Source organism: Octopus bimaculoides, chromosome 1 (genome assembly GCF_046866305.1).
Source record: "Octopus bimaculoides isolate indiv1 chromosome 1, ASM4686630v1, whole genome shotgun sequence".
Taxonomy (NCBI): domain Eukaryota; kingdom Metazoa; phylum Mollusca; class Cephalopoda; order Octopoda; family Octopodidae; genus Octopus; species Octopus bimaculoides.
Window position 1 is genome coordinate 23,628,927 of NC_142928.1, and position 25,554 is coordinate 23,654,480.

At 39.4% G+C, this 25,554-nt stretch overlaps 1 protein-coding gene across 2 annotated transcripts in view; it reads right to left on the minus strand.

The window, feature by feature from the left end:
• Positions 1 to 25,554, minus strand: part of LOC106884163 (sperm-associated antigen 16 protein) — a 64,031-nt gene that overhangs the window by 25,647 nt on the left and 12,830 nt on the right. For both annotated transcript variants that reach the window (XM_014935405.2, XM_052965803.2), the window contains exons 6-11: positions 23,092 to 23,199; positions 19,428 to 19,612; positions 11,239 to 11,372; positions 9,417 to 9,553; positions 2,938 to 3,081; positions 1,696 to 1,796 (exon numbers count right to left, since the gene is read on the minus strand). In XM_014935405.2, coding sequence (XP_014790891.1) covers positions 1,696 to 1,796; positions 2,938 to 3,081; positions 9,417 to 9,553; positions 11,239 to 11,372; positions 19,428 to 19,612; positions 23,092 to 23,199 — 809 coding nt within the window. The remainder of the gene's footprint in view (positions 1 to 1,695; positions 1,797 to 2,937; positions 3,082 to 9,416; positions 9,554 to 11,238; positions 11,373 to 19,427; positions 19,613 to 23,091; positions 23,200 to 25,554) is intronic.

The following is a 25,554-nucleotide window of genomic DNA, read 5'->3' on the forward strand; positions in this document are numbered from 1 at the left end:
ACATGACAACTGCAATCATCATCATCATCATCATCGCCATCATCATCATCATTATTTAACATCTGTTTTCCCTACTGGCATGGGCTGGAAATCATCATTACTTTTACTACCATCAAAATCTTCACCAGCACCCATCACCAAAACCACCACCATCTGCAGCAGCACCACTGCCGCAGCCGCCACCGCTGCTGCCACAGCTGCCACCACGGCCACCACGGTCCCCCACCCCACCCCCACCATCACCATCATCATCATCAGCAGTAGGATCCTCATAATAAATACCAGCAATACCTTTACAGCCACCAACAGTATCATTATTAACATCATTCCTTCTGTCGTTGTCATCCTCATTACCACATCTTCGATTTCGATTATTATTATTAGCTTCAACAGCAAAAAATAAAAATAAAAAAAACAGGAAAAAGTAATACTGTCATTCTCCTAACATCTTTAACCTCATTTTCCTCACCACCAGAAAGATAACTTGCAGACCTGATCATGAAATGTCAAATGGTCAAGCAATAAATGCTATTTAAATCCATCATAACCTTAGGATGATCTGTCAGCCAGTGGTCACTTAGATGATGCAGTATTCCTTAATTTGAAGCTGGTCAATAGACAACAATTAGCTATTGGAAAGTCTTGAAATGTCACAGATCAACAAGAGAACATGGTAACTAGATCTGACAGAAGCAGCTGCAAAATCATGTTAAAAAGAGAATGAACCATCAAGGGAGATGCGGCCTCTGCAATACTCAGTGCAGGCGAACCTGTCTAGGAAAACAGTAACTCTGGAAAAAAAACATTGACACGTCATCATCATCATCATCATCGTTTAATGTCCGCTTTCCATGCTAGTATGGGCTGGATGATTTGACTGAGGACTGGCGAACCAGATGGCTGCACCAGGCTCGAATCTGATGCTAGCATGGAAAGCGGATGTTAAACGATGATGATGATGATGATATATATATATATATATATATATACACACACACATATATATATATATATATATATATATATATATATATATATGATGATGATGATGATGATGATATATATATGTATGTATATATATATATGTATGTGTATACACACACAGACACACACACACACACACTCACACACATCTATCCATTAAGTTATCTAGTAATATCTGCTGGCACCAGTCTTTCTTTATTTGTCTACAATGAAATTACAAAGAAATGTTTATAAATACATATATGCATGTGTTTCTGCATGTGTGTGTGTACATACAAAAAAAGGGATGCTGTAATAGTATAGCATCTTAGATAAAAGTGAACAGGTTCAGAGCTGTAACCCTAACTGGGTTATGAGCTGATTTGATACATGAAAGGCTAAGCCACTTGTTCTACATCACTTGACACCTTCTTTGATCTCTTACCAAGTGAGTAGTATCGGTGTTTTAGTTAGAGAGAGATCAAGAGATGCTAAGTGTGTAATAATAAACTTGTCCAATAATTACTTCATGCTTAATGAACGATGTCTGCAAAGCTTCTGAAAATAGTAGCACGTTATGTGATCTAGACAGTAGTAGAAGCAAAGATCATATATGAGTAGAGAGTAGAGTTTTCCTTTTTTTTCTTTAAAAGTTGCCAGTTGAGGTAAAAAGATACCAAAAAGAAAAAGACCCCAGAAAATTTTGAGATATTCGGGCTTGCAATGTAATACCTCCGAGTTGATGTTCTTTAAAAGTATGTTGGCATTTGTAGTGTGAAAAGTCCCAGATTTTCACAGTCTTGTCTCCACCACATGTAGCCAAATTATTTCCACTGAAATAAATAAGAGAGATTTTAGAAAGGGAGAAAACTCTAACAAAAAGTTCTCAAGAAGCCAAAAAAGGATATACCAGTAATATCTTGCTTTGGATCCTCAAGTAAGCTGTTGTAGTGACACTATTCTAACATATGGTTTGTCTTCGGTGTGTAAACTTGGTCTGACTATAGTGGATTTCTTAACACTTCAGGTTTGACAATAATGGATTTCTTAACACACATACACATGCAGAACGAGAATAAGAGAGGGAGGGACAGAGAGAGAGAGAGAGAGAGAGAGAGAAAGAAAGGGAGAGAAGAAGAAAGAGCGGGAGAGAAGAAAAGAGTGGAAGAGAGTTAGGAAGTAGGGTGAGAGAAAGAGAACTAACCTGTATCAGACTATATCTTAAACTTATTTATTGGCCCTGAGAAGGATGAAAGACAAAGATGACCTCAGTGGCATTTGAACTCAAGAATATAGGCAGCTAGAATGAATACTGCAAGGCACTCTAACCAATGCTTTAATGCACTAATGGTTGCAAATTTGCCACTTTTAGTAAAAAAGGATAAAAAATGTAAAATGTAATGTAACAATATAAATCTATTTTTAAGACCATTCGAGCATGGCTGATGCCAGTGCTGCCTGATTGGAATTGAAAAAAAACGTATTATTTATGGGATGATCCAATAAATTATTATGTCTCTTAGTAATCTAAAGTCTGACAAGTGCATGTCGAGGAGGTCAAATACAACAGAAACATGCCCAGAGTTATCACCATACTTGCCAAAGATCAAACACACTCCTCACTGGATTCTCTATTCAAATTTTAGCTAACTTTAATTAAACCCAATTTTGGAGTTGTCTCCTCTACTTCTCTTGACCCAAAGTATTTATTCTGGTTCATTGTGTTCTGAGTTCAGATCCCATCAAAGCTGACTTTGGGTTAATGCCATTGTTTGATCTTTAGGCGCCTTTAGTGAAGTTCATTCTGTTGTGAAATTTGGGGCCAAATCTTCAGTTTGAGGATACTTCCCTCCAGCCCTAGAAAGGATCATAGGCACTGTTTTTCTCCTGATTAGGTAATTAATATTTTAAAAAATGAATAATGAACAACATGCTGATGGCCTACTAAGGCTGATGCTTAACAGGTGTACTTACTCATCGTTAAATGCACAATCTGCTACCCATTCAGTATGTCCTTCACCAGTCACTATCAATTCACCTGCTGGCATCGACCATAGTTTCCAAGTCTTATCATCACTGGCTGTAGCGAGGAGCTTCGACTTTGGTTGAAGACACACACTGCAGAGGAAGAATGGAATGAAACAGAAAGATTTAGAGAAAAACAACCTCAAACACAGATGTAGATATGGTTGTGTGGTAAACAGGTTCGCTTCCTAGGTTTGAACCCACAGTGTATAGTTGATTTAATATAGAAGCAGTTGTTGAAGCTGAAGGTGGATTTATTGAAGGTTTATTTTTATTCTCATAGCATTTTTGGATAAATAAAGTTATTATCGATAAAAATATTGATATTTCTAAGTCTCTCTAAAGGAGACTACGGCAGCGGTACTGGATATTAATAGTTATCTCCAAGCCAACATGGCAGTCCAAAAAATAGGACAAATGCTGCCGTTGATTAGCTCCAAGAGGCCATCGCCTCAAGCTAGCTATGTGACACATGAACCTGTGTCCATTATAACCTTTGAACAGGGGAGGTCAGCCGCTTCCCCTTGCTGGTCTGGCATCTACAGACTAGTTTCGGGCTATTGCCCCTTATCAATGTAGAACAGCCGAACCCAGCAGGCGTTGCTACTGACCATATGTACAAAGGATTATTTACCTAAATTTAGTGGAATACATCCACTGGTTTTCCAAAATAGAAATATTAATATTTCTAAGTCTCTCTAAAGGAAACTATGGCAGCGGTACTGGATATTAATAGTTATCGCCAAGCCAACATGACAGTCCAAAAAATAGGATGAATGCTGCTGTTGATTAGCTCCAAGAGGCTATCGCCTCTATATATCTGTTTTTTTTCATAAACATAAATCTGTCCTCAAATATCTTACGCACCCTGTATATATATATATATATATATATCATCATCATCATCATCATCATCGTTTAACGTCCGCTTTCCATGCTAGCATAGGTTGGACGATTTGACTGAGGACTGGTGAAACCGGATGGCAACACCAGGCTCCAGTCTGATTTGGCAAAGTTTCTACAGCTGGATGCCCTTCCTAACGCCAACCACTCAGAGAGTGTAGTGGGTGCTTTTACGTGTCACCCGCACGAAAACGGCCACGCTCGAAATGGTGTCTTTTATGTGCCACCCGCACAAGCCAGTCCAGGGGCACTGGCAACGATCTCGCTCGAAAATCCTACAGGAGCCAGTCAGGCGGTACTGGCAACGGCCACGCTCAAAATGGTGCATCTCATGTGCCACCCGCACAAGAACCAGTCCAGGGCACTGGCAACGATCTTACTTGGCTTGCCGGGTCTTCTCATGCACAGCACATTTCCAAAGGTCTCGGTCGGTAGTCATCGCCTCGGTGAGGCCCAATGTACGAAGGTCTTGCCTCACCACCTCAGCCCAGGTCTTCCTGGGCCTACCTCTTCCACGGGTTCCCTCAACTGTTAGGGTGTGGCACTTTTTCACGCAGCTATCCTCCTCCATTCTCACCACATGTCCATACCAGCGCAATCGTCTCTCTTGCACGCCACAACTGATGCTTCTAATGTTCAGCTTTTCTCTCAAGATACTTACACTCTGACGGGTATTCACATTGACATTACACATCCAACGGAGCATACTGGCTTCATTCCTTGCGAGCTTACGTATGTCCTCAGCAGTTACAGCCCATGTTTCACTGCCATGTAGCATGGTTGTTCGTACACATGCGTCATACAGTCTGCCTTTTACTCTGAGTGAGAGTCCCTTTGTCGCCAGCAGGGGTAAGAGCTCTCTAAACTTTGCCCAGGCTATTCTTATTCTAGCAGCTACACTTTCAGCGCACCCACCCCCACTACTAACTTGGTCGCCCAGATAGCGGAAGCTATCGACTACCTCTAGTTTTTCACCCTGGAATGAGATAGAAGTTGTTTCCTGTTTGTTTGCAGTCTTTATTGCACCTGAACATCAGCCACAAACAAAAACTAACTTGCTAGTTAACCTGCCTTTGATGTTGCTGCACCTCTTATGTGTCCATAGCTTGCACCGGGTACATCTTATAGAGTTACTACCTACTCCTTTTCTACATACTGAGCAGGGCCATCTACCTGAAGGGGTTTGTGTTTTATCTACCTTCCTACTTATTAGGATTTTGGTTTTAGCTAGGTTGACTCTAAGGCCCTTCAATTCTAGACCTTGCTTCCACACCTGAAACTTCTCCTCTAGTTCTGATAATGACTCCGCAATTAGGGCAAGGTCATCAGCATAGAGGAGCTCCCAGGGGCAACCTGTCTTGAACTCCTCTGTGATTGCCTGGAGGACTATGGTAAATAATAGGGGGCTGAGGACGGAACCTTGGTGGACCCCTACCTCTACCCGGAATTCATTGCTGTACTCATTTCCAACCCTCACCTTACTGGCAGCATCTCTGTACATGGCTCGCACAGCTCTCACTAACCATTCTTCTATCCCAAGTTTCCTCATTGACCACCAGATAAGGGATCGGGGGACCCTGTCAAAGGCTTTCTCCATGTCAACGAAAGCCAGGTACAGAGGTTTATCCTTAGCTAGGTATTTCTCCTGCAACTGTCTCACTAGAAATAAGGCATCAGTAGTGCTTTTACCTGGCACGAACCCAAACTGCATCTCATCTAAATTGATTCGCTCCCTAATTAGTTGGGCTATGACCCTCTCTGTAACTTTCATAACCTGATCTAACAGCTTGATGCCTCTGTAATTATTTGTATCTAAAGCGTCACCTTTACCTTTGTAGCAGTTGACTATGATGCTGCTACACCAGTCATTGGGTATGACTCCTTCGTGAATCACCTGGTTTGTAATACGGGTGACTAGGCTATAGCCAACACTGCCAGATATTTTGAGCATCTCTGCAGTGATTCCTGATGGGCCGGGGGATTTCCCGGTCTTCATACTCTTAATTGCTTTATCTACCCTGGTACTATCAACTCGGATAGCTGGTCCCTCTATTGGGTCGACATACGGCAGGCTCTCTTTCTCCCATTCATTCTCTTTATTAAGCAATCTATCGTAGTGGCATCTCCAGACCTCTTTCTTTGCATCCTCATTTAATGCAAGCGTACCATCATCCATGCGAACACATTTCTCTCCTACAACATCACTATTCTCTCTCCTACACTGTCTTGCAACACGAAATACCTCGAGTCTTTGGTCCTCACGGCGCAGAACATTGGCAAATCTTTCCTTATCTGCTTCCCCTCTGGCTAAATAAACCTGTCGCCTAGCCTCCCTTCTGGCACATTGGTACAATTCCCTGCTACCACCGTTCTTCCAGTCCTTCCAAGCCTGTTTCTTTTGTCTAATAGCCCTGTCTACCTCCTTGTTCCACCACCACATTACTCTGAGTCGGGAGGGGACCTTACACGACCCACAAATCTGGTCGGTGGCTTTCAACAGGTTGTCCCGCAGAAATCTCCAATTGTCTTCCACGTTGTATGATGCTATATCCCCTTCTATTTCGTTAAATGCTTCAAGTAACTTGTCTCTAAGTCTCTGTCCGTTTGCAGGGTCTTCAAGCTTCCACACCCTTCTCCTCCAAGCCTGTCTAATTCTGGACACCCATTTTGCCTTGATCCCAAAGTCGCTAACTACTAATCTATGTTGTGGGGTACATTCTTCGCCAGGGTAGGTTTTGGCATTTATAAGCCGCCCTCTTTCCCTATTTCTGGCGAGGATGTAGTCGATTTGGCTAGAGTGTCTGCCGGAGCGGTAGGTGACTAGGTGACTGGCAGGTTTCCTGAAGTTGGTATTGCAGACCATAAGATCGGTTGCATCACAGAACTGCAGCAGTCTGGTTCCCTCCTCGTTGCGGGAACCGAAGCCATAGCCTCCATGTATGCCATGGAAGCCTCCAGCACGACGTCCGACATGACCGTTGAAGTCTCCAGCCACAAAGAGAAGGTCCCTGTCACTCGTCGACGAGGTAGTTTGCAAGAGGGTGTCATAGAATTGGTCTTTCAGACCATCTGGTAGCCCCGGTTGAGGTGCATAGGCTGAGATGACAGTAGCTAATCTATGATGAAGCACTAGTCTGATCTTAAGTACTCTGTCACTTACTCTAACGACCTCGATTACCTTATCCACCCATTTCTCCGCTAGAAGTATTCCTACGCCCCCGACCCCGTCAGTGTTCCCTGCCCAGAAAATCTTGTACCTGTGTTCTTTGCCTGTGAGGAACCTCGCAGAACCTCCTCTCCATCTTACTTCCTGGATGCAGCACATATCTACGCGTCTCCGTTCAAGCATCTCAACAATTTCACCAGATCTACCTTTCAGCGTGCCGACATTGAGAGTGCCAATCCTAACAGTATGGGTGTTGGGGGTGTGGGCCTGTAGCCTGGGAAGGGGAAAAGCAGTGTCGTGTACCTGAAAAGAAAACTTGCAATTGGAAGAATTCATAAGCAAAACAGTACCTACAACCTGCAAACATTTCTCAAACTTAATGCGCTACCCAAAGGTAGGGGAGAGGATGGCCAAGGCCACTAGATGGGGTCCGGGAGACAGCCGAGGTTGACAGGATGACAGAGGAATGAACTTCCGGTGGAGGGGGTGGGAGGGCGGGTTACCGCCAGCGAGTAGATAGGGCTCTTATATTTCGTATGTGTATTTCGTGTGCAAGATTCTTCATGTGGATACGTGTGTTGAAAGAAATACAATTAAACCTTGGGAGAGGCATTATGCCAGTAATAAACACATGCACTGGTTCAGTCCTTTATTAATTTATATAGTTTTTTGTTAAATTATTTCATTGCACTCTTGCAATCTCTTCAGTAACTTGTCTCTCCACTTCCATTTATTTTGAATGTATGATCTGGCGTTGTTTTGGCGTTGTTTCGAAACTGTTCGGTATGAGCATGTGAGTGTGTGCAAGCTCGTATGTGTGCATGCTCATATGTGTGCACGCACTTATGTGTTCGTGCTTATATGTAAGTATGTGCGTCCATATGTGTGTTTGTAACAATTTCGTTTATATCAGATCAGATATAGACTTTTTTTTTTTTTTTAAATAGGAGATCCATTAGATCAATAATATGTAAAACATAGCCCTTCAGAAGAACAAGGTGTGTTGAGGAGAGTTGCATTGTGTGCAAATATAGTCCTGGTGCCAACTGCAAAGCCAGAAATGTGGTCTACAAAATAAGCTGTATGGATGGTGAGTGTAAAAACAGAAACACGACATACATAGGTGAAACGGCAAGAAGTTTGGCTGAGCGTGTAAACGAACATTGGAGGGACTATAATAATCAAAAACAAACTTTGGTGCTCTACCAGCATGCCAAAGAACAACATGGTCGTGTACTGGACAGAATTAGCATAGAAATCCTGTCTAGACACCCCGGCGACGCATCGTTGCGGCAAATACAGGAGTCGGTCCTCATAACTGAAACGCAACCAATTTTGAACACCAAATACACATAAATGAGGGCCTTACAATTGCCCATGGTTGGATGTGTTGTTCACACATATGATGCGGAATATGAACGTAAATAAATAAATTTAAATTTAAATTTAAATTTAAAAAAAAAAAAGTCTCTATCTGATCTGATATAAACAAAATTGTTACAAACACACATATGGACGAACATTCATACATATAAGCACGAACACATAAGTGCGTGCACACATGAGCGTGCACACATACGAGCTTGCACACACTCACATGCTCATACCGAACAGTTTTGAAACAACGCCAAAACAACGCCAGATCATACATTCAAAATAAATGGAAGTGGAGAGACAAGTTACTGAAGAGATTGCAAGAGTGCAATGAAATAATTTAACAAAAAACTATATAAATTAATAAAGGACTGAACCAGTGCGTGTGTTTATTACCGGCATAATGCCTCTCCCAAGGTTTAATTATATATGTATATATATATATATATATATATTATCACCACACATGTATATGTACGGCTGAATCTCTGTTGATTCACCAGAAACAAGAAATCATATATGTATGTATACATATATGTGTATGTGTGTGTGTGTGTATACATATGTATATATATATCTGTGTGTGTGTGTGTATGTATGAATGTCTGTATGTATTTACATACATGTATATATGGTGGTAATGTTGAAGACAATGATTGGATTAATGATGATGATGATGGTGGTGGTGTTGATGATGATGATGATGATGATGATGATGGTGGTGGTGTTGATGATGATGATGATGATGATGATGATGATGGTGGTGGTGGTGGTGAGGATGACAATGATTTACTGACAGCTTTGTGACACTGGAGAGAAAGTTGATTAGTATCCAGCAGTGATGAGATAACACCTTTGTCTCCTTTGGTCTTTGTCTGAAAACACAGACAGACAAACAGGTATCTTCACCTACTTCTGTCTACGCAACCAATGGAACTCCATTTCTCAAACGATGAAGAAAATCAATAAGACACTGTTAACAAACCTGCTTATAGCATCTTTATGTCCAATATAAGTTTTGGTCAGTTTGAAACCACCAGCTCGGATAGGGTAGCTGGCCATTGTCTTGGACATTAGCAAAAGTGGGTTTACCTTTCTGTCTGTCGGAAACTTGGCGTCCTTCTGTAAACAGAAATAGCAATCAAGGACACAGTATTAGAGGAGTGGGGCAGGCAAAAGTAGTAGTAGTAGTAGTAGTAGTAGTAGTAGCAACAGCAGTAGTGGTGGTGGTGGTGGCGGTGAGTGATAAGGTCCATACACTTAAACCTTTAGCATTTAAACTGACCATATCTGGCCAAAATAATCTAGCAGTTTTATCTTTGAACTGGATAGATTTGGCCTCTCACATTTACCCTACAAAATTATTCTACAAATAAACAATCATGTCATTGAAATCTCAAAGCTACAAGGTAAGGCATGACTAATTCATATTGATGTGTATAAATAAGCGTTACATTTGACAGAGTAAATTGATTGCTAAAGGGTTAATTGCTCAAGAAGGAACAAACAACAACAACATATATATGTGTGTGTGTGTATGTATATCATCATCATCATCATCATCATCATCATCGTTTAACGTCTGCTTTCCATGCTAGCATAGGTTGGATGATTTGACTGAGGACTGGTGAAACCAGATGGCTACACCAGGGTCCAATCTGATTTGGCATGGTTTCTACAGCTGGATGCCCTTCCTAACGCTAACCACTCTGAGAGTGTAGTGGGTGCTTTTACGTGCCACCGGTATGAAGGCCAGTCAGAAGGTATTGGCAACGGCCATGCTCGAAATGGTGTATTTTACATGCCACCTGCACAGGAGCCAGTCATGGGGCACTGGCAACGAACTCGCCCGAATGTCTTTACACATGCCACTGGCACAAGTGCCAGGAAGGCGACGTTGGTAACGATCACGTTCAAATGGTGCTATTTACGTGCTACCGTCACGGGAGCCAGACAGCTGGTGCTCTGGCAACAATCACGCTCGGAAGGTGCTCTTAGTGATCTACTGGTACAGGTGCTATCACGATTTTGCTTTTGCTTGCCCCAACAGGTCTTCACAAGCCGAGTTTAGTGTTCAATGAAGAGACGTTGGCATGGGTGCCAGTCTACAAATTTAGTTCGATTTCGATTTCACTTGCCTCAACAGGTCTTTGCAACCGGAGTTTAGTGTCCAAAGAAGGAATGTCCCTGGCAGAGGCCTTGGATTTTGGTCTCACTTGGCTTATATATATATATGACCGGCTTCTACACAACTTCCTTTCCATCAACCAAATTCACTTAAAAGTCATTAATTGACTCTGGGCTTTAGCAGAAGACTCTTGTTTGAGGTTCTGCAAAGTAAGACTGAACCTGAAATCACATGGTTGTGAAGCAAACTTCTTACCCACATAGCCATGCCTGTGCTTATATTCATAGTACTTATTTGAATGGGATAACATTGCATAAACTCAGATTTAGATCTGTCATGAGCCCTAAGACTTGTGGACCTCATAAGACTCATAAGCCTCATTAGACTCTCTTTCCAGGAAATATAAATGACAGATTACAATATGTCCTACTGAATGGGATGTTGGTCTGTCACGAGGTCAGCTACCACAGCTATCGCTGGAACTCAATTTACAGCTGAGTGAACTGAAGTAACATGAAATGAAGTGTTTTGCTCAAGAACACAATGTACTGACTGGTGCAGAAACTAAACCATGATCTTGTGATCATGAGTGCAACACCCTGACCACTAGGCCATGAACCTTCACCTTTGGCATTGCATAGAATTGAAGAAAGATAAGCAAATATGGAAGTGAACTTACCTTAAGCTCTCTTGCAAAGCTGCTCTTCGTAGACTTCTCCCTTTCTTCTGCTAGTTTCCTCTGTGTTGGCCCCATGCCTTTCTCATCCAATATCACTCTACCTTTACCACAAGGATGTGTAGTTAGGTATTGTTCTGTCAAAATATCAAAGCTAAATTAAATATACATGTTTAACTATATTTTCTGTAATTTTTCTGTTTTATTATAATTTACTCCCACCCACCAACACATACAAACACATATAAACACACATGAACACGAACACATATACATAGATATGCACACATACACACACATCTGCATCCACATACATACGCACACACAAACACTCACACACATCTCAATATCCATAAACATATATATGATGAACTTCCCTATTGTTTCCATCTACCATTTCCACTTACAAGGCATTGATTGAACCAGGGTTAGAAGAGAGGAAAATTACTTAAATCAATTGAGACCAACTCCAAATGAGATGCTCTAAAGAATCAAGAATTCTCCAGAATTGACATGTCATGAAAAAACAGACACTAAGCATGCATTAAACTTGCAAAAACTGATGAAGTGCAGCAGTCATTGAGTCATTGCACAGAAACTGGTATCCCAAATCTAAGTATTCCATTCCTATGTTATTTAGCCATGATAAATTTAACCATGTATTTCCAATGATATTGAGGTCTACTTCATTTGTTGTTACACATGTGGGATAAGGTTGGGCAACTGCTGTGCTGATGATGTCCACTGAGGCAAAGACACATCAGCACAACTGTTTTATATGTGTACAGGTACCATCTTCATCATTATAGTTTAAATCTTTCTGGCATGTTGACATGAGTTAGACAGTTCATGATCCAACGTGTTGGAAGACTGTCATGTTCAAGTGTTTGGCATAGTTTCTAAGGCTGGGTGTTCTTCCTGACACCAACCTACAGATTGCAATGGATACCTTTTCTTTTGTGGTACCGGCCCTTGTAGGGGTCACCATGTAAATCACTTCTTCCTCCACATACATATGTTCATGCGTGCATGCATACACATAAGACTGGTAGAAAGAGGCATATAAAGGTGGCAAGCTGTCAGAATTGTTAGCACGCCGGGCGAAATGCTTAGCGGTATTTTGTCTACCATTACGTTCTGAGTTCAAATTCCGCCGAGGTCGACTTCGCCTTTTATCCTTTCGGGGTCGATAAATTAAGTACCAGTTACACTCTGGGTCGATGTAATCGACTTAATCCCTTTGTCTGTCCTTGTTTGTCCCCTCTATGTTTAGCCCGTTGTGGGCAATAAAGAAATTAGAAAGAGGCATATTTAAAATGTGCAAGAATGATATTCGTTACACTCAGGTAAGGAAGCAAAACAATGAAATGGATGCAAAATGGATAAAGAATAAGTTGAGGAATTTTAAAATGGTGCTATTCTAGCAATAAAAAAATTAACTTCAGAATAAAATATTTCAAACATCTTTATTTTCTTTAAATTCTTTCCTTCATCTGATGAAAAGAAGATGATAAAAAAAATTATTAATATATAAAATATAAATTTATACAAATAATAAAAGTATCAACACATAAATCCATAAAATCATGAAAAATAGAATTTTTTAAAAGTGGTCACAGTAACCAATATTAGTTTTAAAAAATGGATTCAAAAGAAAACAGGTTAAAAATGGTGAAGGAAAAATAAAACAAAATGGACAAAAAATAAATTTATAAATGATCAAACGTGAAGTGATAGGAATCAGAATAAAGTAAAAAGAATTGGTGTTGATAGAACATCGATCTGCTAACTAAAATACTATGGTGGTGTTGCTAAAATGTATGTGCAGTGCATTGGGTGCAACAAAATTTCTTCAGATGAAAAGTGGTAAAAGTTCTTCACAGTGTTTTTATCCAGTCAAAAGCAAAAATGATATTATGTTAAGGTGGTTTATACAGAGATAAACGGTATTTTGGTGCATGCTTGTAAGGATTGAATAGCTCTCACCTTAGAATTAAGCTGCTGAAATTTTGTTGCAAGAAGAGTATTTTCTCAGTTTGGCATAACTGGCAATAAAGCCTAGATGTGAAGCTTCCATGGTGATATGATTGTGTAGCACAGGATGGATCAAGTAATTCTGAATGTGTGTGTTCAGTTGTCTTTCTAATAAGCCATATACACTTTGATAAAGCTGCCCTACAGCATATTTGAGCATTAATGAAGGAATGCCTATGGTTGTTGATCTGCGATTTGAAGCTATTTTTGGTGAGTCTGTTATAGGACTTCAGTGAAGAGTTGTCTGTTAGTCTGTCAATTGTCTATTTGTCTATTTAACTATCTACATATTCATTCATCTATCTTGCTGATTAGAAGCCTATTTCTGACTGACTGTCTGTGTACATACTTATCCAACTGTCTGTCTATCTGTCTGTTTGTCGGTCAGTCTATCTATATATCTGTCTGTCTGTCTGTCTGTTAGTCTATCTATCTATCTATCTATCTATCTCTCTATCTCTCTATCTATCTGTCTGTCTGTCTGTCTGTCTGTCTGTCAGTCAGTCTGTCTGTCTGTCTGTCTGTCTGTATCTATCTATCTATTTGCTTGTCTGTCTGTCTGTCTGTCTGTCTGTCTATCTATCTATCTATCTATCTATCTATCTATCTGTCTATATATGCACCTATTCATCTTCCTATCTACTTCTCTAGCTATCCACCAACAGCCCAACTTATCTCTGTCAATTCATCTATCAATACATTCAAACATTAAGACCTAAACTAGAAAAACAAAAAACAAAACACCTCTTTCTCTTGTCTTGTCTATTCTAATAGTCTTTGACATTTCATAATTTTGTTATATCAGTTTTTTGCACAGCTATGAACCAAATTTGACATCAAATACACTCTACCCATATGCTTAAACTTGTTGCTTGAGGTACATCATGCACTGTGGGCTTCTTTCAGTCTTGATAAACATAAAAGGAGTGAAAACGATTTTAACCAGTAACCCAAGCTGGGTCATACAGGGAGCCTCTATGTGATCCTTGAACCTGCTAGAAACAGCAGTCAAATTTTGCCTAAATTACCTTCACTGTCTGAAAAAATTGGAATGACAGATTAGATGATATAGCATTAAATACCCCTAAATAGATGGGGGTTGGCGTCATTAGAATGCTTTTGATCATAAATCAGTTTGATCATGACTGATGTAAGATTAAACAGCATCATCATTATTATTATTGTGCTGTAATAAGGCAGTGAGTTGGCAGAATTGTTAGCATGCTGGGAAAAATGCTTAGCAGTATTTTGCTGGTTTTTATGTTTTGAGAGTTCAACTTCCACCGAGGTTGACTTTGGCTTTCATCCTTCTGGGGGATAATGAAATAAGTACCAACTGAGCTCTGCGGGTCAATGTAATGTAATTGACTAACACCCCCCACCTCTAACTCCCTCAAAATTTCAGGCTGTGTGCTCTGTCCTTCTCCTCTTCCCATTCATTATCCTCCACCTCCTCCTCCTCCTCCTCCTCCCCATCATCATCACCACCACCACCACCACCACCACCACCACCACCACCACTACCACCACCACCACCACCACCACCGCCGCAACCACCACCATATATATACATGTATGTATATGTATGAGTATGTGTGTGTGTACGTACGAAGCTCTTGGACCTTGAGTCACTGTTACTTTTGCTAAATATTAATATATATATATATATATATATATGCATACATACGTATGTACATACATACATACGTACATACATACATATAGACAGACATGGTATGTATATACACAATAGGTTTCTCTACAGTTTCCATTCCATTCAAGAAGTATGGGTTAATCTGGGGCAATGATAGAAGACACTTGTCCAAGCTGCTGTGTTGTGGTACCAAACCTAAAACCACATGGTAGCAAACCAAACTTCTTAACCACTCTTAACCACACATCCATATCTGCACCTCTATCCCAATAAACTACTCCACCATATCTAATAGACCATACATGCTCCACCGTCTCTCCCCATCCAGCTTTTTGAAGACTTCCACATTCAGTGCTCGTTTCTCACAACCATTACAGCATCAGACTTCCCAAGCAAGCTTCATGTTGCTTGCCATTTTTGCATGGAGAGAGAGAAAGAGAGAGAAACCTTTTGCTGCCAACAGAGTTAAAAGGCTCCTGAACTTTAACTCTTTCCAACTCTAGCTACGATATTTTCACTATATTGTATAAAAGCTAGCAAATGATATCAGTTATTGCAATCAGTCATCCCAATAAAAGATGTAAGCTTCATATAATTCATGATAACCATGGGGATACATTAAATAATTATTAAATTATTAATACAATGGAAGTATAACGAAGTATCTCATTAGAAATTAGAATAATGTTGTACTGGTAGTGATAAAATATTTACCTTCTCTCTCTGAAATGAATGCCATGAAATAGCAACATATTAAATGCGAACATACCATTATTAACCTCACTAACTGTCCCAAAGGTTGCACAGCTCTGGTGATAACATGTTCATATGATCTAACAAGAGAGCCTCTTTACAGTCATTTGATTTGCTTGACATAGCAGCTAAGTAACTATTAAGTTACACTTAACTACCTTGAAATAAAATGAAGTGCATATTCATCATCATCATCATCATCATCATTTGACCTCCGCCTTCCATGCTAGCATGGGTTGGACGATTTGACTGAGGACTGGCAAACCAGAAGGCTATACCAGGCTCCAATCTGATCCGGCAGAGTTTCTATAGCTGGATACCCTTCCTAACGCCAACCACTCCGAGAGTGTTGTGGGTGCTTTTACATGCCACCAGCACGAGGGCCAGTCAGGCAGTATTGGCAATGGCCATGCTCAAAAGGTGTTTGTTATGTACCACCTGCACAGGAGCCAGTCCAGCGGCACTGGCAACCACCTCGCTCGAATGTTTTTTTCACATGCCACCAGCACAAGAGCCAGTAAGGTGATGCTGGTAACAATCACGCTCAAATGGTGCTATTTACGTGCCACTGGCATGGAAGTCAGACAGCTGCTCTGGCAATGAACAGGCTCGGATAGTGCTGCTAGTGCTCTACTGGCGCAGGTGCCAGTCATCGAATTTGGTTCAGTTTCGATTTCACTTGCCCCAACAGGTCTTTGCAAGCCGAGTTTAGTGTCCAATGAAGGAGAGGTTGGCATGGGTGCCAGTTGTTGAATTTCGATTGATTTCATTTGCCTCAACAGATCTTCGCAAGCAGAGTTTATATTAGACAATATAATCCAAGAAACCAGTAAAATAATGGTATGATCAAAGTTCGAATGTCTTTGATCAGAAGTCTTGCTCAATCAGGGTTGACCTAGGGCTAAACAATAATAACAACAATATCTTAAGATGCTTTCGGACACCAACACCATTAGTAGAGAAGATAAAAAGATATCAATGCATGAAACTTATCCTGCTATATAACACCAGAGGTGAGGAAAAGGACATATTGGAGAATAGAGTCTGAGGTATATTATGTCTGAAACAAAAGATGAGTTGGTCATGACTGGAATGCTTTTGATCATAGTTCTGCTCAATCAAGACTTGCCTGGGGTTAAACAACAACAAAACCTAAATTCTAGACAAACTAATGAGGGAAGCTGTACTTGATTGTCTGACCTGCTAGAAATAGAAGCCAGTTCTTTCTCAAATCATATGCTACTATTTTAAAAATCAGGAGGACATACTGGTTAATTGGAAACTCTTTTACTCTTTTACTCTTTTACTTGTTTCAGTCTTTTGACTGTGGCCATGCTGGAGCACCGCCTTTAGTTGAGCAAATCGACCCCAGGACTTATTCTTTGTAAACCTAGTACTTATTCTATCGGTCTCTTTTGCCGAACCGTTAAGTTACGGGGGACGTAAACACACCAGCATCGGCTGTCAAGCGATGTTGAGGGGGACAATCACAGACATACAAACACATACACACACACACATATAAATATATACATATATATGACGGGCTTCTTTTCAGTTTGTGTCTACCAAATCCACTCACAAGGCTTTCGTGGGCCCGAGGCTATAGTAGAAGACACTTGCCCAAGATGCCACGCAGTGGGACTGAACCCGGAAACATGTGGTTGATAGGCAAGCTACTTACCACACAACCACTCCTACGCCTGTTTAAAAAAAAAATTTTAACTGTTGTGATAGCTGTTACTGGAACCCCTTTGATGATAGGTCTCTTCAATGAGGGCTAACCTGGGTCTAAAGAACAACAACAACAACAACAACAATCACAACCACAACAGCAAGAAAAATACAACCAGCTACATAGATTCTAAAGTATATATACTCAATATAATTGTAGAAGTTTCCAAAGATCATATCCAATGATGTCCCATAAAAAAGTACACTAACTACACAACTGAAATAGCCAACATGATAAAACCAGAATTAGCATCAAACAGGATCCACCAACATCACACACAGCAGAAATATAAATAACCATCAAACAAATAAACATAGAAATATGAAAATATAGCAAAGGAAAGCATAAAATTATATCAGACATTTGCATAAAATACACCATTCTGAGTGTGGCCATTGCCAGTACCACCTGACTGGCCTTCGTAGGATTTTCGAGCGAGATCGTTGCCAGTGCCTCTGGACTGGCTCTTGTGCGGGTGGCACATAAAATACACCATTTTGAGTGTGGCCGTTGCCAGTACCGCCTGACTGGCCTTCGTGCCGGTGGCACGTAAAAGCACCCACTACACTCTCTGAGTGGTTGGCGTTAGGAAGGGCATCCAGCTGTAGAAATTCTGCCAAATCAGATTGGAGCCTGGTGTTGCCATCCGGTTTCACCAGTCCTCAGTCAAATCGTCCAACCTATGCTAGCATGGAAAGCGGATGTTAAACAATGATGATGATGATGATGATGACGATAAATTACATCACATGTAGAACAACGATATGCAAAGTATGAAGCTGCAATGATAAATCTAACAATGAGCATACTACATATATGCTGGACTGTAGCAGAAAACACTCTTGCTCAAGGTACTGCATGCTGGGATTGAACCTGAAGTCCCATGGTTGCAAAGCAAGCTTCTTAACCATGCACCATGCCTTATGTATTTTTTTTTTCCTTGCTAGATTTGTAGAAAGGGGAAGTGACCATGAAACTAATGACATTGATGCTATTTAGACTGTTGCAAATTGACATTTGTAGCAAAGACATGAATAGGGATCAGATTTCATAGTACTGATGTCCCGGGGAAGAAGGAATAGGCGTGGTGGTTAATGCAGGGCCTAAGGTAAGATGGTGGTCTAGACATAATAAGGATGATGAGAACAGGAAGGTTAGAGGATTAACTACTATGAGAGTCTCCCTTATGTTATTGCTCAGCCTACTAAAACTAGCAGCTAAATTACCTTTAAATCTGACCCTACTGTCTTGAAAAAGGAAAGGACACATTAGAGAGTATGGTCCTGGAAAAACGGGAAGGTCATGGCTAGATCACCCTTGATTATAGGTTTGCTCAATCAAGGTTGATCTGGGGCTATACAGCAAAAATGACATCATTATGTTTACCATCATCATCATCAACAGTAACAACATCAACAATAACAGCAAGAGCAGCAGCATAACCACCACTGCTATGATGACGCCGCTGCCGATGACAACAATGACGACCACCACATATATATATATCTATGAAGGGCTTTATTCAGTTTCTTGCTACCAGTTTCTGTCACAAGGCTTTGATCGGCCTAGGGTTATAGAAAAAGACACCTGCCCAAGGTGCCATGCTGTGAGACTGAACTCGGAAACATGTGGTTAAGAAGTAAGCTTCTTACCACACAGCCATGATTGCACCTATATAACTTCATTTGTTTTTTTTTTTTAATCTAACCCCAAGAATGACGAAAGGCAAAGTTGACTTCTGAGGGATTTGAAATCAGAACAGAAAGCAACATAACCAAATTCTACACAAGCTTTGGCCTAATGCTTGACTAATCCATTTTGATATTATATTACTGTTTTAAATCAGCAGATAAACTTATCTGTTCTTAATATACTTTTGAAATTTAAACTATAATTTTTAGAGTTTAGAAAAAAAAAACATTCCTGTCTAAAAAAAAGCAAATTATTTATATGTATATATATATATATATATATATATATATATATATATATGTTTTAAGATCTAAAGCGACTTACCAGACATTCTTTTCTCTGGTTTATTTTTAATGTCTAAATTCTTTATCGTCCTTGTCAGTTCTTCACAGTGAGTTTGAGTTCGTTCCAACTCAATCTTAGTCAACATCTTGTGTTTCATAGCAGATTCATATCTTTCTTTAAACTCTTTCAATGTTGGCTCAAAAGCACTGTAATGCTTCTTAAGACTGTAAGAAACAGATATAGAGGTACTTATATTTTTTATCTTCTCTTTTTCAGTCCCTAGGACTGTGGCCATGCCGAGACACTGGCTTGAAGGGTTTAGTTAAATAAATCAGGTTCAGTGCTTATTTTTTAAAAGTTTGGTAATTCATTCTATTGGTTGGTTTCGCAAAACCACTAAGTTACAAGGGATAAAAACTAACACAGATTGTTAGAGGACTCAAACACACATGCACATTCACAAGGCTTTGGTAAGCCCGAGGCTATAGTAGAAGACACTTGCCCAAGGTGCCACGCAGTGGGATTGAACCTGGAACCATGCGGTTGGTAAGCAAGCTATTTGCCACACAGCCACTCCTGCTATATGATTATATTAGTAAAACTTAAACAAATCTTATAATATTTCATTACATCCTTATTTTCATGTTAGAGAAAAGTTTGTACGGCCAGACTGGAACCCACAGTTCCACTGAACAAAGTATAATAGCTGCTACAGTGAGTGAATTTTCAGAAAACATATCAGTTAAATAGGCAAAGGTATACCATATGGTTAAAAACATTACTTGTTAACTACTGATGTCACAAACTTTGCTACATCTTCATTGTCTTTCTTCTCTTGACGCCATCTTTGTGTTTAAATTTCATTATCACTTCACACCTCTTCTCTTGCATGTTTACTTTAACTCTCACTTCTTAGAACCCTGTGTTGCACTTTCTTTCTCTCCCTTTCTTTTATCTCTCTATCACTTTTTCCACTCTCTCTCAGCTCCTCTCCATTTCAATGTTGCAGTATCTTTCTCAGTTCAACATTATCAATGCCAATACGTATGCACACACACACACACACACACACACACACACACACACACACACACACACACACACAATTTGCATAGAAACACATATACTATTCCTGTTATTAAATGTACGAAGATGCACTTGCACATACTCCAAACACATACAGAGAGAGGGGGAGAGAGAGGGAGGGAGGGAGAGAGAGAGGGATGGAGAGGGAGAGAGAGAGAGCGATGGAGAGGGAGAGAGAGAGCGATGGAGAGGGAGAGAGAGAGAGAGTGAAAGAGGGAGAGATAGAGCAAGACTCAGTTTCTAACTTCTTAGAAGTTTTATTTTCTCTCTGTCTATCTCTTTTTATGTCTCTCTCACTTCTCCCTCAACATACTTCTCTGAGTTACTTTCTTTAGTCTAGCACAAAAGTTAGCTAGGTAGGAACGTACTATTTTGTTGATACACAGATGCTTAAGAAAAAGACAGTCTGACTTTTGTTTGTAGGCAAGGGACATCTACAGACATGCTCTGATCTGTTAGACTTTGTTAACATAATAAAGTGTAATGAAGCTTGCTAAGCAGTTGACAGATTTTTATACATGTGTTATTGTGTATCTGTGTTTCTTTGTAATTGAGTATATGTGGATGCTATATGTGGCTGTGTGAGTACATGTATATGAACAACATCTTGCTGAAGTCATCATTGGCTTCTGTCTTTCTCATTCAACTTAATCAAATAAGTGTAGCTGCAGGAGTCATTAGAAATGAAATAGCCGCGTGGCCAGCTTATAGAACTCAAGTTCAATTCTACCATAGGTGCTTTACTGTGTATTTAGGTATTACTCATAAGTCTACCTATGTCACTGAATCATCAGGATTAGATAACGGACCTTCCTAAGAATTTTACTTAGAAGAGTTATGTTTAGAGTGGAGTGTAGACTTATCACGTGTCCATTTAATGCCATGAAATCAAACACACACACACAGTACACCAGCACTTAAAAGCTCCATTTATCCAAAGATATCAATCAGAAATAATTGAAGTACTGATGTTAAATAAGTGAAAATTGTAGTGTTTTAGATTAAGAAATTAATAATAATGGAATGGCGGTGCATCAACATGGCCACAGCTCTGAGCTGAAAGTACAGCAAAAAAAAAAAAAAAAAAATAGAATGCTGGGGTATGACCTTAAAAGGTTTAGTCAAACAAAAACCTAATACTCATTTTTTTTAAAAGTCAGATACTTATTCTGTCAATCTTCTAGGTTGAACTACCAAGTAATAAGATCATAAACAAACCAACACTGGCTATCAAACAGTGAGGGTATGAACATACATATGGGCTTCCACACAATTTCTGTCAAGCAGATTTACTCACAAGGCATTAACTGGCCTGGACTGTAGCAGAAAACACTGTTGCTCAAGGTACTGCATGCTGGGATTGAACCTGAAGTCTCATGGTTGCAAAGCAAGCTTCTTAACCATGCAGCCATGCCTTATGTATTTTTTTTTTTACTTGCTGGATCTGTAGGAAGGAGAAGTGGCCATGAAACTAATGACATTGGTGCTATTTGGACTGTTGCAAATTGACACTTGTAGCAAAGACATAAATAGGGATCAGATTTCATAGTACTAATGTCCCGGAGAAGAAGGAATAGGGGTGGTGGTTAATGCAGGGCCTAAGGTAAGATGGTGGTCTGGACATAATAAGGATGATGAGAACAGGAAGGTCAGAGGATCAGTACTTTCTGAGTAACGGTTGTACAAAACCAGGCAACTACAAGAAATAGAGGTCATTATAGTAGTAGCCAAAAAAAAAAAAAAAAAAAAGTAGAAAGAGGGAAACGATCTGCCTGTGGGGAGAGGCTAGAGTGAATCTAGAAGCGATTTTATTTAATATAGTAAGGTGAAAAAGTTTCAACTAACTTAAACCATCTATGCAATTATTAAATAAACACTCCCTCTAAAATTCATATGCAAGGGACATAACTCCAATGAAATTAACTGAAGTAGAAAAAGTAGCAGATGCAGTGTTGGAATTGGCTGTGCTTTACAACCATGTTGTTTTAGGTTCAATCCCACTGCACTGTATCTTGGGAAAATGTCTTCTGATAGAGCCTTGGCTGACCAATGTCTTGCAAATGAACTCGGTAGATGGAATCTGTGTGGAAGCTCGTCATATATATATCTGTGTGTGTACATGTGTGTGTGTGCGTGTGTGTGTGTGTGTGTGTGTGTGTGTGTGTGTGTGTGTGTGCGCCTCTCTCTCTCTCTCTCTCTTTGTATCTGATTTTGTCCTTCACAAGTAGTGTTGGTTTGATTATGTCTCCATAACTTAGTGGTTCAGACCAATAGAGTGGTACCTTAAAAAAAAAAGAAGAAGTACTGAGGTAGATTTCTTAAAATAAAAAAAAGCCTAAAGTGACGCTGCAGCATGGTCACAGCCCAATGACTGAAACAAGTAAGGGATAAAGCAATGGACATGTTTTGATCTTATGAAACCTCCTCAGTGAAGCATATTCACTATATTTCAACAAATCAATTGATTAACTGATTCTTGGTTTTCGTTTCTAATCCTACAGAAGCTGGCTTAAAACAACCATTTGACTGGTTGCAATCAGATTGTAAGGAATATGTATCGATAGTTTTTTTGAATGTTAATGAACCAATCAGTTAATTTATGTGATAAGCAATTTACCGTTTGATGTCATTCATAAGATTATTTCTTTCTTGAACAATTCGATGATGGTTCATTCGATGGAAGTCTCTCTGTTTCTGTAATTTTACATAGGCCTCTTTAGCTTTTCTGAAAGAAAGAAGAAAAATATACTTTAAAATATATCAGAATCTTCTTTGGATATTTACTTGTACTTAACTGAACAGAGTGGAGCAATGTGAAATGAAATGCTTAGCTTGAAGGCACACAAGCCCTTAACTTAGCATTTAACCTCTAAGCCATATGCATTTAGTACTGTGACATCAAACTGCAGGCTTTCTACTCTTCATGACTGTTTACCACCAATTTGCTATAAATTCATATTTAAGCATAGGCATAGGAGTGGCTGTGTGGTAAGTAGCTTGCTTACCAACCACATGGTTCCGGGTTCAGTCCCACTGTGTGGCACATTGGGCAAGTGTCTTCTACTATATCCTCGGGCTAACCAAAGCCTTGTGAGTGTATTTGGCAGACAGAAACTGAAAGAAGCCCGTCGTATATGTATATATATATATATATGTGTGTGTGTGTATGTGTGTGTATATGTTTGTCCCCCCAACATCGCTTGACAACCGATGGTGGTGTGTTTACGTCCCCGTAACCTAGTGGTTCAGCAAAAGAGATCGATAGAATAAATACTAGAATAAGTGTGTGTGTGAGCAATGATTCTTTGTCAGAAATTTTGGTCGTTTTGCCAATGTGTAACCTTACTGTATTTATATTGTACACAAGGAAATTAATAAGTTGTTCTAATGACCACACAGTTATAATCTCAGTTTGTACTGCTATCATTGCATTGTACCTTTGAGCAAATTACCAAATTCTGTTTACTGCAGATTGTCTCAATGAACAAAAAATAGTCGCCAACAGCTCTTCAGAGTTGAGTGATTAACATAGAAAGAACATGCAGTTGTAAAACTTAATTTACCACAGAGCCATGCAGTTTGTCAAACTATAAGGAATACAACAAAATCTCTCTCTTGAACCATATCCTATCATTTTAAAGGAAAGTTATGTTAGATAATGTAGTCTTAGAAACACTGTGTAACAAAAAAAAAACTAAACAAAAAAAAAACTTAAAAAACGACGCACAGTTTGCAACGGAATTTTCGATTAAAACTGATAACGATAATCGAAATATTTCCAAGGGAAATAATTTTTAACGAAATAACTGAGTTATTTCCCTTGCAAATCGCTTCACTATTTATACTCGCTAACGTTTTTCAGTTACAGGTTAGGTTTTTAATCAGAGTTCTGTTGTTATAAAAAAAAAAAAATGTTGAAAGCGTACAGTACTGTACAGTTGCGGTCCCCAATTTTTTTGTACCACGAACCAGTTTCATTCAAGGCATTTTTTTCTACGGACCGAGAAACCACGCTCATAACAAAACATAAACAGCATTCTAGTTTGTCTAGTATGTAGTGCAAGACCTGAATACAGTAATAACAACAATATTATACCATGGCAATATTAAGAATTAGTTATCAAAAATTTCTTTAGAAACATTTAAAAAATTGAGCTGAAATGCATGTTATTTGAAGCAAAGTATTATTTTTTCATCTTCCAAGCATTCAATATAAAGTTAACCAATTGTGAATGATTAAATAATGCAAGGTATTTGTCTGATATTACTCCCGAAGGAGTTTATTGAAAAAACAACTATTGTAAATGCATTTAATTCGAAACTATGATCATTAGCGTTTGATTAATTAACTTAATATTGAATGTTTAGAAGAGGTAAAAATAATACTTTGCCTCAAATAACACATGATTTGATGCCTTTCAGTTGATTTTTAAAAACGTTTTAGAAGAAATTTTTGATATCTAATTCTTAATATTGTCTTGGAATATTGTTATTGTTATTGTAACCAGGGCTTGCACTACATACTTAGACAAAGTAAGCAATTACATAATGTATTAAAATCTGGGGTCACTGCACAAGTTCTGAACAATGTAAGCTAAATTTCTTGATCCAAGCAAAAACAAAATCTCTGTAATGCAGGAAGCAGGAAAGGTCAGTCTTAGAACAGTGGAGGATAGAGGCAAGATTTGGGGGGTAGGGCAGGGATGAAAAGAGGGTTACGTAGTGTTATAACTTGTTACATGATTTGGTATGCAACATAAAATTTTGCCTGGTAACAGATTTACTTGGTGACATGCATGATAATAAAACTAGAGATATTTTGGGTGGTAATTCAATCTTAGTTGTCTAACTGGATTTTTCAGTTTGAGTAAAAAGGTGAGTGACTGGAGAAAATTCAGTAAAGGGGCTGAGAAAAGGGAGCGTACAGGAAAATGGAGCATATATTGTAGAACTGAGAGAAGGGGGAGAAAATTGTGGGGCTGGGAGAAAGGGCCACATATTGTAGGGCTGAGAGAAGTAGATGCATATTGTAGGACTAGCTAAGGGCACTGAATATATGGCCCTAGCCCTTTACAAAATA